Source organism: Dermacentor andersoni, chromosome 3 (genome assembly GCF_023375885.2).
Source record: "Dermacentor andersoni chromosome 3, qqDerAnde1_hic_scaffold, whole genome shotgun sequence".
Classification (NCBI taxonomy): domain Eukaryota; kingdom Metazoa; phylum Arthropoda; class Arachnida; order Ixodida; family Ixodidae; genus Dermacentor; species Dermacentor andersoni.
This window is the reverse complement of record NC_092816.1, coordinates 17384525-17403129: the sequence shown is the minus strand read 5'-3', so window position 1 is coordinate 17403129 and position 18605 is coordinate 17384525. Positions and strand designations below refer to the sequence as shown.

Below are 18605 nucleotides of genomic sequence, written 5' to 3'. Positions count from 1 at the left end.
CGTTTTTGTATACATGTAAGTAGTACATTTATTGTTATTTTTATTTAATAGAAAGACACAGGCGTAAATAAACTTGTTCCCAGTTTTTATTCAATTTCAGAGTTCGCATGGCGAGTCGCGGAGGTTGTGCTTTTGCAATGCCCGCAATCATGAAAGCGAGAAGGTGAAACGACCAGACACACATTTTATTTCGTACTGTTACTGACAAAGTAGAAACATTGTCGTTACTTCTTTTTTGACGCGACCACTGTATTCCTCGCGACGGCTCGCGACATAAACGTGCCACTGCGGCGCGGCGCCAGCCGAATGGCTCCGCGCAGAGCCAAGCGCAGTCGGCATATTGTTCGTCTACGACCCAATCAGGGCCCGCGTGCAGACGGGCGCAGATGACCAGATGTGCGTCGGACGGAAAACAGCATGTTATGCCAGCGACAGCTTTACTTTCGCCACAAAATTGTTCTTTGGCATAGCAGTGCGTAGCAGGGAGCCAAAACCTATGAAAATGAACAGGTGATATAATGCAGAAGGGTGCCAAGACATATACGGAAGCGAAGTATGAAAGCTCCGAGTTATCCAGAAGACTCTATCGGTGAGTTAGGCTTATAATTTGCTGCTCGCTGCGATATTTAATGAAAAAACGCTGATGGTTGATTGCCGAGGCGCCCGGTGCTATCTCCCGCCACGTACTGCAGCCGTCCATTCGTCTCAATAGCGCGCGTTGGTGACGAACGCAACACCTTTCGTTTGACACGCCGGACGCTAAGTAGTCTGCTTTGAGCAATTGTGTGACGAAAAAGAGCGCTCGTTTATACAAAACATGATTTCGGCTAACTCCCATTTGTAAGCGTGGCTATCGTAACGCTTCGGAGAAGACTAAACAAAGGCCGTAAATAAGTTCAAATTAAATAAGCATGACAAAATATAGATTGTTTTGATGCATGTCTTAAAATGCTTCGAAGGGCAGTACGTCCCTTCTTTATTAATTTCATTATTGTTCCTTATCTCGCGCGTTTAGTCAGTGTGTAAACTTGGATTGCATTAAAAAAAAAAGATATATTCTGCAAAATTTGTGAGGCTGTGTGGTGGCGTCGCGTTCTTGTCTCGAGAAAATTATTGCACTTTTAGAGCGAAATGACGTGTTTTAAGCTCAAATATTCCAAGCTGTCTGCGAACGTTTCTCTTTGCACGCTGCCTGGGGTACAAATTTTACGCGGCAATGTCGCATGGAATCGTTGCACATATTTTATCTTGCCATATCTCATTATTTGCACCACGAAAGTACACACAGCAATTCGAAAACGCTTGCTGCTTACCTCTCTCTCTCTCTCTCTCTCTCTCTCTCTCTCTCTATATATATATATATATATATATATATATATATATATATATATATATATATATATATATATATATATATATATATATATATATATATATATATATATATATATATATATTGGCCACACATTACTCAAGATATGTCCTTAAATGTATCTTTTTCTTTTTTTTTTCATCAGGCATAAAGCTGGAAGCATAGGTTAAATCTATAATCACAATGACTAATCTTGATTTATAATTTTATAATTTTCATAGTTCTTTTCTATGCATGATGACACTTCAATATTGTGCAGCAACCTACAAGCATTGTTACGAGTGCTGCTAGTGTTTGTTGTCACGTTATGCCTAGTTGAATTTGAACGACGACTGATAGTCATCAGGGTACTAACTACTGCGTATTTAAAATCACTATTTCTGAACTAATTTTTCCTCACTTTCCATAGTTGCTACTTGCACTCTGCGCTGCGTCTGTATTCCATATCCTGCAACATCATAGCCAGTCTCAAGACAGACTTGGTACTGACAATAGAGTCCACTTTCACTTTAAAACCCTCGTGTATAAAGACTGCTCTAGTAGTCATAGTCACACTAAGCTGAAGCTTGAAGAAAGGGGGTTAACCGAGGAGCCTGATTTTTATTAATCATGAGAAGCCAACAAACAAAGACACCAAGGAAAACACAGGGGAATTTACTTGTACTTACTAATTGAATTAAAGAAAAAGTAAATTAATGGCAATGAAAGTGGATGAAAAAACTTGCCGCAGGTGGGGAACGATCCTAAGTCTTCGCATTACGCGTGCGATGCTGTAACCAATTGAGCTACCATGGTGCGGTTTCCCCATCCACTTTCTTGGGTATTTATGTGTTCTACTAGAAATAACCTTGGGAGTATCCGCCAGCGCCACCACTCACAGACCTGGGCGGCGGATGTGGAACATCCTTCTTGCCGCAGGCGTCACGAGTATGTGATCTTTCTGGGTGGAGGCAACTGGGCAATAAACCCACACATGCTACCTGAAGGCATCAATGTTGCCGAATTCGAGGCCCTCATTATGTAAGAACATGAGGAAAGGGAGTTAACCGAGAGGCCCAATTTTTATTAATCACATCATGAGTAGCCAACAGGGACAACAAGGAAAACATAAGGAAATTTACTTGTACTTATTGATTGAATTAAAGAAGTGATAAATTAAAGAAATGAACCCATAAATACCCAAGAAAGTGGATGGGGAAACCGCGTCGCGGTTGCTCAATTGGTTACAGCATCACACACGTAATGCAAAGACGTGGGATTGTTCCCCACCTGTGGCAAGTTATTTTTTCATCCACTTTCATTGCCATTAATTTATCATTCTTTAAATTCAATTAGTAAGTTACAAGTGAATTCCCCTATGTTTTCCTTGGTGTCTTTGTTTGTTGGCTTCTGATGGTATAAGCTGAAGCTTCAGTGATCCTGCAAACATTGAAGTACCAGTTAATTTCCCCTGTGCTTTCCCTGGCTTAATTGCCAGTGTGCTTATGTGAATGCAAATAAAGAAAAAAAAAAGGATTGAACCCCTTGGTTCTCCTTGTTCTTTTTGCTCATGACCCTTTACTGGTAATTTCTGCTGACCCATGCTTCCTCCGGATGCAGAAAAATATAACTATTTTATTCCAATTGTTTTCCCTTCCATGTTTCATTAGTCATCTAAGCAACACCAAACCTATGTTATATGGCTGATTGTGAGCACTGAATAATCAGAAGGGAAATGAATAGAGTGGAATAAATTGCTGCATTACACTGGCCCAAGGCAGCTTTGTTGCATGTTACCTAGGCAGGAGATATCGTTTGTATGGGATTCAGTGTGGTAGTAGCAAGCATGTCAAGATACACATTTGAAGCTTTTCAATGATATTCTCCCAGTTGCTGATCAGGGGTGCGATCGGAGATGGTTATTTGGCGTGTTCATTCAGTTACCGGCGCGCGCGATTGGCCTACTCTGCGCCGACGTCGCCAGCCTCCGGGCGCGGCCACGTTTTTGGTGACGTCAAAATTACGACACGCTCCTGTCAATCATCCTCCCACCGAGCATTTCGTCTGCTAGGCGCCGAACCCGACGGGAGCTGGGAAGTTTGGAGCGATCATGCGGCTTCGCATGGCGCGTCTGGTGGATTGGATTGGATCCAACAGGCGGCTGCGGCATGGCACATTTGAATCCAATCCATAATTTAATTCTAGAAAATGGCACTTCCGTTGGGAACTTAGGTTGTTGCGCTGGCGTTTCTAGAGGAAGGAGCAGAGCGGGTGGCGGTGCGAAACGCGTTTGAAGAAATGGCAGGAAGTGAATTCCGGCGTCGCTTTTGTTTCTCGAAACAAATAATGCGTTGGTTGTACGGAGAAATCGACTCCATCATCGGTGCCAGCAAGCCACTGGAATGTTGTCGCTGCCTCTTGAAAAGTGCGCCACTCTTCCCGTTGTTTTTTTTTTTTCTCACTGTGCGCGACACCACCTAGGGACAACGCAAAGAAACTAATAGTTATAAATTGCAGTAGTCGCACGTACTACTATTTGAAAACGTGTTTGGGCTTGAGAAGAAAAATAAGTTTTTTAAATAAATATTTCATTCATTTGGAAGACAAGAAACATCTCTTTTTGTAGTATACTGTCTGCAAGCAGACGACAAACGACGGAAGTAAACTTCCGGGGAGGTCACCGCTTCCTGATTGGCTGCTCTCTCCACCCCGCTGTCACAAATTTTGCATACTGCAACTTTGTGACGTTGCAGCAACTGAACAGAACGCGTATCAAACAAAATATCTCCAGTCGCACCCCAGTTTGTTAAGTCTTACAAAGATATGATGCTGTTTGCATTGAATCACTATATTTCATGGAACTGTGATTTAGAATGGTTATATTCAGTTATTCATATCGCTTTGCATGCTGACATATTTCATGTTGTGAAATATAAAGCAGTATGGCGGATGACATATATTGTGGGTGACAACCTTAGAATGTAGTGATATATACACGACTATCCAATGGAAAAAGAATTTGTGTAGATGTGCCAGTCGATTACATTCATACGCTTCCATGATGTCATGACAGAGAAAAACTTCTAACAATGTTGGTGTTCCTTGAAAAGCACATCTTGGAGCATGGAAACAGACAGGGCAGCTGCGATGCTGTCTTATGGCAGAGCTTGTACTGTTGCCGAGTGGAGTTCAATAAAAGCCAGCACACTATGCTGCACACTCACGACATGTCCCCTAAATGCAGTGGAGTTGTTACACAATAATTATTTCATGTACCTTCAGTTGTGATGGATGAATTGCCATTGCTTTATAAAAATAGTGTAATTGCAGCACCAAATTATGTGCAAATAGAAATTTATGTGCCTTTTGTGTGTTTTTGCTTTCTTTTGTGCTATTTAAATGGATGCCATTAATGATTGTAAAGTCATTTAGCATTCTCTTTCAGTTAGCAGGGAGACAGACAAGCATGTTTTTAAAATCGTTTAATATCATTTTATGCACATTTGCCTGTTAACTGGCTGGGCACTGCGGTGTATTTTGATCTTTCAGTGTACTGTCGGTTCCGTAGTTTTCAAGGTTGCGCAGAAATGTAATGCAGTTGTTGCATTTTAGCTTTAAACAAGATTTCCATGGTTGCACTCATTTCATTGCTCCTCCATATAATGTTTTTGTTCCATGGTAGGAACATGCATGCCCTGCATGTTCAATTCAATTTTACAATCAGTGTGATTATAAAGAATGCTGAAACTCTTTCTTGAGATCCATATAGCCATATTGAGCATGGTTATATGGATCTAGCAATGTTGAACATTGCTGTCAATATGACCAATAGTATACCAACAGGTAGGAAAGCAAGTGCGCTGTGAGAGCCCTACTGGTAGTTAGTGATCTGTTTAGCACTGTGAACATTGCTAATCAGGAACTTCCAGAGTGCCATTTACAGAAAAATAATGGGCCACTGTAGAAAAACAGCAAATCAGGCAAGGATACTACATTATGCTTTCACAACTCTTTGCATTTTCTGCCAAGGATAGGATAGCTTGATGAGGTCAGGCCTTGCTTTTCTAAAATTCTGCGCTGAAAACCCTATTCTGATACATGTTATGCGACTTGACAAATGTCATATTGTGCTTGATTATTTAGGTTATTTCCGTGCAAGAAAGCTCCATGAATTATTTTGTTGTCTACATTGATTATTGAATCCAAAATAATGTTTTCTTAAGAAGACATTGACTTTGGTTTTGGCACGTAAAACCCCATAACTTAATTTAATAAGTAAAGCACGAAGTGAGGAAGTCGGCAACAAAAGCAGCTGACTGTGGAGAAAGAAGTCAAGTGAATAAAATGAACCAGAGCATGCATTGAGCAAGGTGTGAAGCTACGGAGCAGGGAAGGAGTTGGCAACAAAAATTGGCCGACAGAGGAGTGAAAAAGTTAGCAACAGAAGCAGCCAAGCGTGAAGTCAAGTGAACAAAACGAAACCAGAGTATGCATCAAGGAAGAAACATTTATACATAGAAGCAAAGGAGAACTGAAGACATTTCAATAAACATCAAAGAAAGCTTTCCTTATCACCAATTCCCACATGTGTGTGGGATCTGCCAATGTTTTTTATTTTATTTATTAACTTATTTTTATTCGTTTTTTGGGCAGCAAAACTTGTGATCTCCTCAACAAAGCCCACCTGTAGACCTTGCTTTCAGCTAAGCTCTACTCCAAACTTGTCTTCTTACCTCTGTCATATGGACAAATTTAGTGCTACTTTAAGCAGGTGTCAGTCACTGCCAGTGTCCTTCAATGACAGTTGCACAAGAAAGACGTAGTAACATTCGCTACACAGTGCACTAGCTAATCTCTCTCCACTTCATGCAGCTACCCTTGAAGTGTGCCATGACAATAAATGTGCCACTCTGACCATGATATGGCATTGCCACACTCACCTTTGCAGGAGTGCCTCAGAAGCAGCTCGACGCTTGGAGGAGTGGCTTCGGGGTGCTTCATCGTTTGGAGCCTACCTGGCTCCAGAGGTGACACATCTGAGGGCAAGGTGCGTGTGGAACTGTCTTCCTACTTCTCTCTTTCTCTCTATCTTCTTTTTTCTTTTTTTTCTTGTGAGAAGCATCAGGGAAGCAGGTTGTACTATAATCTCAATATGTTATTGTTGCAGTAACATAAAAGCAGCAAACTTGTACCAACCACGTTCACAGCATCATGATTCTATCATAGCTTGAAGCAGGGAATGACTTTTAAGATTTTCCTGCAAGCATAGTGCATTTGTTACTCGGACGTGATTGAATCAAGGTTTGTCTTTAATTTTTCATTTTATGAGCAGCAGTCCTCATGTCCTGCCTGCACACGTAACATTGCCTTCTTTTTATATGTGCAGGCTTAAGGACTACTGTGAGCGCCTCCTGTTCACTGCTCCAGTCCAGTATGGCCGTCAGGCAGAGGAACTCACCTGGCGCAAGGTTTACTACGATGTTGTGCAACACTACAAGGCTACAAAGGTACTGCCTCCCCCTTTGCAATGATGTGTAGTCAACAGTACGAGTTGCATGAGTGCAAGCACTCGCATCCTCTGCTATGGCGAAGTGTAGACACTTTGAGAGGTTGTCAAAAATTGGCGCCCTCAACTTTATGCTATGTTTTGCTAATAGTGTGTATCATTATGTGGACATAGCGGCGCCACTATCCACTTTGCAGTCACAGAAGTCCTGGACAGGCCAGGCTTACTACTGCACACGGATAGTGAACCGGATGAGTTAAAACTTATTCATGATGGCAGGGCACAGTAGACGATGACACAGAACACAAAAGCTTTTGTGTTGTCCATTTCCCTCTTCTTGTGTCCCTGTCTGCACACGTAACTTTTTTCTAGCATGAATCCCTACAAACTAGCTCAACTTTGTCATTCTAGGGGGGAAAATGGGGTGGAACAACTTTTGTTTTTTGTTCTTTCTTTTTCTTTGTCATCGTTCACTTTGTACTGCTTTCTTGGTTATTTGTATGATAGCTTGCTTATTTATTTATTCCCTTTCTTTTCTTTCTTTTTTCTGTTGGGAATGATAGTGAATAGGGTTTGTGTGGTAGTGTAGTACAGAAAACAACTATCCAACTTATTAGTACCGCTCTTGTACCAATGTCATGCTGCAGGCTTCTGCAGAGGAAGAATGTGTGGTTGAGTTGCGGGCACACCTGCTTTCTGGCTGGGGCCATTACCACCACCTGTTGCTTCGGCTTCAGGCGGAATCTCAACTCAACCTGGAGACAAATGTTGACATGCCACTAATCTGGGAGTACCAAGGCCTGAACAGGGGTGAGTTCCCATTTCTCATTCATTTGCCGAAATGCAGCATACAATATACTTCCATTAATTCTACCTGCTATTTTGACTAGGCCGATGAAATTGATTTAATTATTCAGCTGGTCAAATTAAACAAAATGCAGAAAAGAATTCCAAGACGCACCACTGTTTCATTTGGCAGTATTTGCTCTATGCCAACAGGCCTCCAAATAAAATGCGCGCCTTCTTTTTATGTGTCTAAAGTAAAAAACTCATTTATAAATTACATTAAAGCCCTTAAACAAAGTGGAAATCTAATGCTCAACCAATATTTTAGCAAGGAATGTTAAATATGTGTTGCACAATGGCTGCCGGTTTCCTTAAGTCAGCTTTGCCGTGCAGTTTCTAAGGTCACCTTCGCTGCAGTACATTCGTGTTATTTGCTAAGGCATACAAATGTCACAAAGCCGGTTTTGGTTTCGTGTTCAATTGCACCGTGCAGGCAATGTTAGGCCCAGCTTTTCTAGTGAAAAATAAAAGAAAATGCACGTGTTAGAACTAGGTAGGTATCATAATCAGACATTGTGAGCTACGGTTATTGGTTGAAAATCCTCCTAGAGCAGGCTGAAAATAGGCGTTTTGGACAGGAGATGACGTGTGTTCAACGCATCCACCGTCCGCTAAGGTCTGCCAAGACAGACGCTGACACTAAAGGGGTTGCTATTGGGGCCACCATAGGGGTGAGATGTGTGTGCTGCCAGGTCAAATTTGAAATATCTGGCGAATGCCAATATCGGGATCAAAATATTGAAACATTGGGCTCATGGGAATGCATGGGCGCCAGTCAGGACTTCCACTCAGGATTGAATGAACTGCAACATTGAATTGACGGAAGTGCACTGTACACGCTCATGGCAGTTCTGGCACAGATTCACAGATCTGAAATTCACACATCTTTTCAATTATTGGTTAGCTCTCACCTATATCAAAGATATATAAACATACCTACATTTGCAAACATTGAAAGAAACACCTGTTGCCCTGAGCAATGGCATGTACCTCTCACTCATACAAATTAGGATGATAAATTATACATCACACACTTCCTAGCTTGCTGAACACTTTTGATGCAAAAAATGTCGCTCTTAATGAATATACTCCCCTCTGCTCTTCGTAACCTTTACATTTATCTCCTTGAAAGAGCTACGAAGCATATATGTATCAATCTCCATTGTTTTACTTTTTGTTGAAATACAATTTTTCTCTATTTCTTTTCATTTCTGATCCAGTGAATTTCTCACTACATCTTTGTATACCTTATGGATTTTCTTTAAGTATATGTTTATCACTTGTTTGCATTGTTTTGTAGTTTTCTGTAGATTTTATTGCATTTCCTGCATATTGGTTTTCTCCTGTACATGTATGGAATTGATACCACTGTATGCCATGCTCGAGGGCACAGACCCAGTCAAGCCTTTTCAGGCTTTTTGCCTGTGGTCCAAACATCTGACAGATGTTGAATAAACCTGAATTGAATTGAATGATCAAGTGCATAATTACACAGCTTCATATTGTTATGTTCACCTTCCTCAAGTGTGCACAATTTTCGTCATCAATTGATTATGCTTAATGTGTCATTCTTTTACGAGACGTAAACATGTGCTAGCGTTTACACGACTTCAAGGAGTGGATGCCAGCACTAGTTCAACCAAGTTCTCGGTGAAGCATACAGAGAATACCTCTAGACACTAAATGACATCCTGGAGCAAGGAAAGCTAAGCAAAGCTGATCTAATCATTCTGACTATAATTATAGTCCGATAAAATGTAGCGAAGAAGACAGGCCTGTGCTTCGGGTGCGTCGTCAACGCCTCGCTCGAGAACAGAGCTCGCGCGCTCAGTGCCCGACGCTTGATCAACAGACCTGTGTATTGTGCGACGTTCTGGCTTGTTAATTAAAGCGCCTTACAAAACTATATTTTGTACATAATCACTACCCACACTGTCACGGTAATATTTTTGAAATATTTTGTTTGCAATAGCCTTTAGCTGTCATGGTGACTGACTGATATACTTCTGCTGCTGTAGATTTCTAATTTCGGTTGTTGTTGTTGTTGTTGTTGTTGTTGTTGTTGTTGTTGTTTTTAACTCCTGGTGGTGGAAGTGCTGTGGCAGTGATCCTGAGTCCTCCATTGTGGTTTATGTCATAGCTAGAGGCCGGATCATAAGTGCTAAAGATGTTGGTATTAGGCGCCTAAGGCAGGTATTAGAGCCTCACCTTAGGCACTATATTCTGTTCGCCAACCATGACATGTTTTGTATTAAACTTGTGTAACCAATTTTAATTGTATAAAATTGGCCTAGCATTTCCTTCTGAGGTTTCAAAGGCAGCTATCAAATTGTCCATGCAGTCCATAGCATTACAGGGCTTTACTGAGCACATGAGAGGTTGCTTGTTTGTCCAACTGCATGATGGAGCCAGCACGCTCAAAAACATTTGTTCTATCACTAGGGACAGGTAGCACATATTTAAGAGCCAAACTTTCCTGCTTACAATGGTGGATTGAGTAGAGGAAAGATGAAAATAAGAAAATATGCCAGGAAGGGCTGCTAAACAATTAATGAGAGCAGCTAAAATCCAGGCTCAGTGCATTGAAGTCAGCAAATGTTCCAGTAAGAAAAAAAGACAAGTTATGCACTTTTAAATATAGTATTTTAAAATATGTAAGGACAGGAACACGGTGATTATCACCTCTAGATTTTTAAGTTCAATATTGTGCTTGTTCTCACTCAAATAAGCTTGTAGGCTGAAAACGAGCGTCCATCATCGACAAAGGTAAATGGTTGATGCCTTCAAGCACTCTGGGATTCTTGTGTTTGCCTGATAAGAACTTCCGAAATTTCTTTGAACAAAAAAATGACATTCATGTTCCTTAATGAAGAATGACTGCACCTTTGCACAAGCTTTTTAGACAGCTGCTGCCATGCACATGGAATGCATTAAATTTGTGTTATGGTACAATACCTGTGACATGACTCATGAACTATTCACTAGAACTCTTTCTTAAGCTTCTTTTGTATATCGCTATGACTTTGGAAAACGTTTCTCTTTTTGTCAGGTGTTGGAATGCAGGGGTATGCATCTCCTTACATAAACTTACTTTAATAACAAGAAAAAGCAAAGCAATGGCAGAATTTATTGTTCATCTATTGTTAGGGTTCAAATTAGCTGACATTGCCACGTGCACCTGTACAACCACAAAAGAAGTGGAGGCATCGGAAAAGGAGACCACGTAACTACAGTTGGTAGTATGCTTCCAGCAGATTTGGCACACTTCCACTTTAACACACATGCATTGCAATCTACAGCCAGCAATCTTTCAAAGGTGCAGTCTACAGCACACCATTCTCAAAACGCTGTGCCTTTCTCCCTGTCAGCCAGCTGGTGGAGGGCCTCAAAAGCTTGAATAACATTGACAGTGCAAGGACTTATTTGCCAGGTCACATTGCCAAGTGCAGTGCCATCAACAACAGCACCTGTCAATGCTGCCAGGTCTTGTGGAAATATGAATCTGCTTGTTAAACAAGAATAGTGCCCTAAAGAGGCGCTAAAAGCAAGAATAAGCACATGTAGGTGCAAAGGACAAAATACATTTATAGACACAATACAATCAGTGCTATACCACTATTAACTCGTAATTTGTGCTCATATACCAAAAGAGGGTGGCCCCGACGTGCAAGAAGAAATAAGTGTTTGTCTATAATCTGGACTGCAGTCATAGCCTCTATGTTGCTTTGGAATGTTAGACACAATCAGTCAATCAGGCAGACACAATCAGTCAATCAGGCATGCTCATAACAGTTAGTTCAAGGTGAAAAGCTCAAGGTACAGAAGCATAGCTTGGAAGTTTTTTGTACAGGCAAGTGCAATAGATGTTCTGTGGTGCGCACCTGGACATTGACGTGGCCACGTCAGTGCTCTCAGTGGAACCATAGCATTTTCTACAGTAATTAGTAGAAGAAACTCTGGCGCTAGTGTTTATGGGAGCAGCAAGCATGAGGCTTCAGCCAGTGTTGGAATGATGGTTAGTACACGGATTTGCCTAAAATTCGCATTTCTGGCTTTAAAGGCTTGGTGAATTTGCAAACTGATAATTTTCAAGAAAGTACTGTGTTATAAATCAATATAAATAAACATAAATAAAATTGTCTGACGGCAGGATTCAAGCAGAAGCTCGATATTGAAACCATTATACCACAAACGCATGCGTCAACAAGCGGTATGCAACGCTCTTAAGAGGAAGCTTTAGTTCGGGCCCAACTCCAACATGGCCTATTAAAATACATGTAAAATGCAAAAAGGTTTTTCTGAGATAAACCCTGGACTGACTTTAATAAAATTTGTTGCGTTTCAGAGAGAAAGTTAAGTTTTAGTGACTGAATGAAGCGGAATTTTGATTTAGGGCCTAAATTTTGGTAAAAGGATTTTCAAAAATTCGGAAGTTTGAAAAATATAGAAGCACGAAGTTTAAAATATAATAGCTGCATCAAAAACAGATATCACAGTTCTGTAAACGGCACCCATTAGATAATTGAAAACGGACAAACTCGATATGTAATTTTATATCTTGTGTGAATTTGTTACGTTGTGTAAAAGGGTTCTGCAAAAGCTGTATTTCCTTATTACCACATTTTTTCAGATTCATGTGTAACATATCAATTTTGTCCGCTTTAGACATACTACCAGATGCAATTCCCATAATTGTGATATCGTTTTTCATAGCTGAGTTGCAGAGTTGCAACTTGATACTTTCATTCTGAACTTTTTTTATTTTTGCAACTTCTTAATAAAAAATTGACGACCTAAATCAAAAATTTGAAACCAACAGTCACTAGATTTTAAGTTTTTCTTTTAAATGCAGCAAACCTTGTCAAATTTGGTGCAGTGGTTGCCGAGGGAAACAAATTCTCCTTTTACATGTATTTAGATGGGAGCACCCAACTAAATGCTTCCTTTTAAGAATTTTGTGTGGGCAAGCCAGCACTTTGAGATGCTTAGCAGCTTTTGATTTGGCCACCTTGACACGTGGAACCACTGCAAATACATAGTAGCGATTAGGCTTGTTCATGGAGTCTTATTGCCTTCCACATTTAGAAAAGTATACATTGCTTTGAAATTCAGGCCAATAAAGGCAGGCAAAGCATTGTAAACAAAGCCACAAGCATGAAGACCAGACAAATCCATCTACTAACCATCGTTCCCATTGTGGCTGGACAATTGCAGCACCAGAGTTCACTCTAGTAATTATTGTAGGAAACTCTATGAGTTAAACTGTTTGTTTGCTTCTCATGAAGTTTTGCACTGAAAAGCATCTCACTCTTTTGAAACCAATCAGATTTCATTTGACACAATGAGTGCTGCACAATTTTACAACCACCTTGTATACAGGGACTCGTTGGTCCCAGAAACGTCCAGCGGAAGATGGATCCTGTCCACTACCAGAGGAGAACCAGCCATGGGCTAGACAGGCTGCCCATCGGTTTCTTATCGCATTAGGTGATCTAGGTGAGTGCATTGGTGATAAGGTAACTATCGTCACCAAATTCATGTCGTTACTTTAATAGCAAATTTATCCATCTATGAAGTAGGATATTCACACAAACACTGATTAGTAATTAGTTGACACCACCAATTACTTCAATAGCATACTTTCATGCTTATATAAATTAAATATAGGTATCTTTGTGGATGCAACTTTCACTGAATTCTCAGTGGTTCCATGTGTTAAATTCACAGTCCGGTGCTGAAAAGTGCAGCTGCCTTAAGATAGTATGAAGCACTTTCATTCTGTTTATTCTCATCACTTCCTACCTTGACAAAAATACATGTTTAGAATACTTTTTTAGAAGTTCTGGCACTAGTGCACAGGGCAATGTTTTTTTTTTTAAGGTGTCTGCTGGGAAGGAAAATGTGACCTTACAGAGAAACTCGATTTGGCCTTGACTGATACTGATCTTAGTGGTTCACATCACCGTTGTTCTGCTTGCAGCACGCTACCTGAGTGAGCTCGAGGACCGTGAGCATGGTCACTGGGCTGCATTGTCTGCCCGCTACTACTGGCAGGCCCTGTCTATAGACGCTGGGTCGGGCATGCCTCACAACCAGCTGGGTACCCTGGCGGCTGGCGACACTTGCAAGGCTGCCTACCACTTCCTGAGATGGTCAGCGCTCTCTCTCACCTTCCCCCCCCCCCCCCTCTATAAGCAAAGCATAGCATATTGAGGTACTAGATAGCTTTAGCCATGTTTTACCTGCCTCTGTAGCAACTCTGCAACGTAAAGTGTGGCACATTTGTGTTAATATTTTCTTATCATGTCACGAGAAGCCCTATCTTGATACGATTAATAAAAATCGGGCCCCTCGGTTAGCCCCCTTTCTTCTCAATATTTTATTGTGCAAGAGTCAAAAACTACTTGCATCTTTTTCCTGGTGTAAACGTTCACGTTGTCCATTAATTGTGTAACTTTGCAAGTAGACTTCTCAAGACGAGAGGCCATCTTGCAGAAATTCCTATTGTCCTCAGTAATGTTTCATTTAACCTCCTCTAGCTGGCAGTTGGGATTTTATAAAATACTGGTTCTGAGCTCCTACATTGGAGTGGGACACCTAAGCAAGAAAAAATCTGATTCTGATCTCCGGTGTATAGTTGTCCAATGAAAGCATGTCATCGTGCCACTGTCTCTCATGTGAAAAACAATGCTCTGCTCATGGAGTTTCCAGTGAGGCTTGGGTAATGAATAGTGTGAACCCCCCCCCCCAACTGATGTGTGTACGTGTATGCACACAGACACACGCCCCTCAGTGGCTATGGTGTTGTGTTGTGCACTAGCAGGTTCAGTTTCTAGCCACAGCAGTCACACTCAAAAACAGCCATGTATTATAGTGGTTTGGGTGCATGTGGAACTCATGTGAGTGAGTGAGCGAGTGAGTGAACGAGCGGGCTGGCGGGCGGGTTGGTGGTTGGGTAGAATGGGTAGAGTGGAGTGGAGTGCTGGGGCATCCGCTGAGGTTACAGCCAAGAGTTCTTGTCTCCCGGTAGCTTCCTTGGCCCTCTGAACTGCCCATAGTTGGTCTTCCAGTTTCCAACTGAGCAGCGCAGCTTGCCATCGCGCGCGGGGGCTGTCAGTGGAGGTCTCGGTCTCATTATCATGTATTAGTCCCTGGCATTCCCATAGCATGTGTTCTAGCATGGCTCCAGTGCTACACATTTTGCATCTATCCATTGTGTATATTTCTGGAGAAATAGCATGTATTAGTATCGGACTCTTGTATGATTTGGTTCGTAGTTGTAGCCACTGGACAGCTTGCAATCTGTTGAGTTGTTAAGTGCATCTTTGCATCGTGTAATGGTTGGGGATGTTGTACCTGGTCATTCTGTCTTCTCATTCCCAGTAATGCTACCGCTGCACCAATTGCGCTGAACTGCGTCAAGAGGCAAACTCTACTACATCCTCCTACATTTCAGCAAAATATGACAATCTGCACACACTCTGTGCCGAAGGCATTGCTCAGGCTTTCAAAAACGGAACTATGCCCTCAAGGGCCATTTTATTGCACTCTCTTAAAGGGACCCTGAAACAATTTTGACGATATTGTGCAAACGTACTCTGAAGTTAAATTTGAAGTTGAATTTTGCATCATCACAATGCGGGAATGCTTGGGCGAAAAGTGAAAATCAATTCACTTGAGAAGCGCCCGAGCCCCCATTAGAGTAGGTCTTTTTGATCATTAATTGACACATCTAACTGCTCCACTTAAAGCATGTAATTTATTATACGGTTTTAAAGAAGTACATTGCTGCCGATTGCAGCACACTGCTCGGTGGAATTTTCAGCCGCCCCTACCCATATGACGTAAATCACCCAATTGACGTCAGTAGGGCAAGCTATCCGATTGGCTACGCAGGGCGTGTCATCAATAATTTTTTCACCTTTATGGTGAACAAATGATGTTCGTAATAGTTGGAATGTTAGTTAATTTGTTTCTATAAAAAGAAAGTAACAGAAAAAGAATGCACAAGACCAATTTCTCACTACGCTTAAGCACCTCCAGCACACAGCAAGCGTCGTCTGCTTATGTTACAACGTGCTCCATTTTGACAAGAGCTCCGCGGTCAGAGTCGGTCTCAGTCTTTTCGCGAGCGCTATGATTCGACTTTGTTGCGTTGTGGACTGCAAACGGAGCAACTGGCAATATGTCAAGCTGCGACATCGTGTCCCTCTGCAAGGCAGCAGACGAGCGGACTGGCTGCAGTGCACCGGACTGCCGCTATCCGATCGGCGCCAGGATTTGCGCGTTTGCGGCTGTCACTTTACACCGGAAGATTACTAATGCAATAACGTTTCTCGAGTCCGGTATTAGGGTAAGCGCAAGTACAAGGGAACATTGCCTGGCTGTTTGACCGTGTCGTTTCACGGGATGAGCAGAAGCGCAAATGTGAATGGTCTGCACAGTGCAGCCACCTGGAAGCACAGAGCTGAACCACACACAGTAGCATTAACGAAGGGTATTCTTCTTTGCTGCTGGTGTAAATTTTTTGCTGGAGTGTAATCTATGTTTTCTGGTATATTAAAATTGCAATCTGACGCTATCAAGCCTGTATAGATTGTGCTTAGGCTGTACGTTACGATTTTTCTGATGCACCTTACTTTGAGGAATTCAATTAGTTCAGTAACGCCTCTGCGCCACGTGGAGGGCGTGCGTGGCTGTGGTTCAGAATGATTTTTCGCTAAACAATGTCTGACGCAAGACCCTGACACTGGATTTTATGCGACATGGGGCCCTTAATGCTATCACACTAAAATTTGTTGCCAGCTGACATGTTGGTGGGCAGGTCATTGAGGCAAGCTATCCTCCAATATATTCGTACTAGTAAACCGCTTCAGTGATTGGACGTGAGATCACAGGCTAGACTGCAGTGACCGGAAGCCAAGATAGGGTCCACGCGTGGCATGCCGGCAACTACCGCAAACACTTTCGCGAGGTTTGTTTTTGCGTATACTGGAGGGAATGGCGAAAGCTCACATATAGGCAGAAAGCTCCAAACTGAATTTGCTGATCACAGCCTAATCTGTGTTATATGTGCACAGTCAGTGGTCGCACGCGTATATCTCCACTTCGCAACGGTGCGCGACGCACATCAAGCTCCATGGCGAGCGAGAGCAAACCTCTCTGGCAGTGTTGACCATCGCAGTACTTTGAATTAGATGGTTATCTGTGAATCACAGCAAAAATAAATATTTCATACCGCTGGCAGTACTTTTTTTATTTATTTCTTTTTTTTTCCCAGAGTGCTTGCTCCATCTTAAAGGATACATATATAGGAGCGAGATCGTGCTGAAGGTTTTCAAAACACTTTCGAATTCTGCATGTAGCACATCCAAGTGCTTCCGTGCTTCTTTAAGCCCTTGAAGTGCTTTTGCAGCACATCTGAAGACACCACCGCTCCGTCATAGCCCACAATAAGCACTGCGATGAAGGGAGGGTGAGGGGGTCATCTTTACTGTTTGGATTGAACTTATAAATCAGTGACAACTTAATGCTTTCGCGTGCACTGCCCACTGTAAAAGCCCCATATAATATATTTTGCAATCGCTTTAATAAACCTGCTCCAAAAGTCCATTTTACTGCTCCGAAATGCATTTTTGGCTGCTCCACAATGGCATAGGCCAGTACCATCACTGCATTCCCATACCTTAGGAGAGCCCTGTCGAGGGGTCTACGTTTGTTGCAGCTTGGAAAGTGTAGTCCTCGAGCTACGTTGTGCGCCGCCACGTTAGGGTTGTCCTCTCCCGTTGAGTGGAGGGTGTCGGCTGGTATATATAGGATTTGGACGCATCTGTCTTCCCTTGTTTTGCCTTTTGTGGGTATGTTTAATGCCTCGGGTGAAATCCAGCCATTTGTGAAGTTGCGTATTGCCGTTTGCGAGTTGCTTATTTTATAGTATGCATTGGCTTGGCTATGGCTAACACTATAGCCGCTTCCTCCGTTGTTTCGATGCATGTCATGTTTATAGTCAAACTTGTGCAGCATTGTCTATTGTGGATAAGTACTGCTGCTACTCAGGTGGTCAAAATCTGTTAGCAGCCCTCCACTACAGCGTCCCTTGTAACCCACTGTGCAGTCTTGGTGCAATAAACCCCACATTTCAATTAATGCTTTAACCTCATATAAAAGCACTTTTAAATGTAAGTGAAATCTTTTTTTCGGACAAAAAAGGTCAGGCAATTAGTCTTTTACAAAAAGAGTTTACAGCAGGAAGTTTTAATTTAAGTGCCTTCTCTAGTGCTCAAGCAGAAATAAATGCTCTTGCACCAGCTTTGTAGAAAGCAGCTATGTTCTGTTGTGCACATTGCAGCTTGCAGAGTGGCCAGCCATTTGAAGGGGCACAAGGGAACCTTTTGCGCCTGCTAGACAAGAACAGCAGCCAGCCTGCTCTCATGGGACAGCTGAAAGAAAGGTGAGGTGACCTCACACTCTTTATCTCACTAGCCGGCCAAACCAGCAATGCCTTGTATTCTTACATTACTGAAGTGCTTTGAAACTATGCAAGACGTTTCACTGAACTTGAACCAAGGATTTTAAGAAAGTGGCTAACCATAGCTGAATGAAACCGATGACACCATCAATGACTTCACCGTCATGCAGCACTCCTTAGAGTAATTTTTATATTTCACTTAATTGTTAAATAACTAAAATCAGTTATGCAGAATGTTTAATATTCACTTTATGTCCAAGTGCATTTCGTTACGTTCTAGAGGAGATGGAGAAACAACCGATTGAATATTTTGTGGCACTGTACATGCTACGTGGTGATTTTTTTTTGGCATTTAAGGAAAGCCTATGAAATACGAAATAACACCACATGACTGCACTCATGCGCCATCATATTGCAGCACTCTCAACCATGCT

General features: G+C 42.0%; 1 protein-coding gene across 1 annotated transcript in view; it reads left to right on the top strand.

Annotated features, from left to right (window-relative positions):
* The first annotated feature begins 340 nt into the window (after positions 1–340).
* Smg5 (Smg5 nonsense mediated mRNA decay factor) overlaps positions 341–18605 on the top strand; it is a 66671-nt gene continuing 48406 nt past the window's right edge. Inside the window, exons 1-7 of the mRNA XM_050169245.3 lie at positions 341–589; positions 6300–6398; positions 6738–6858; positions 7505–7667; positions 13083–13199; positions 13684–13855; positions 18052–18153. Of these exons, the coding sequence (XP_050025202.1) occupies positions 519–589; positions 6300–6398; positions 6738–6858; positions 7505–7667; positions 13083–13199; positions 13684–13855; positions 18052–18153 (845 nt within the window). The 5' untranslated portion in view covers positions 341–518. The remainder of the gene's footprint in view (positions 590–6299; positions 6399–6737; positions 6859–7504; positions 7668–13082; positions 13200–13683; positions 13856–18051; positions 18154–18605) is intronic.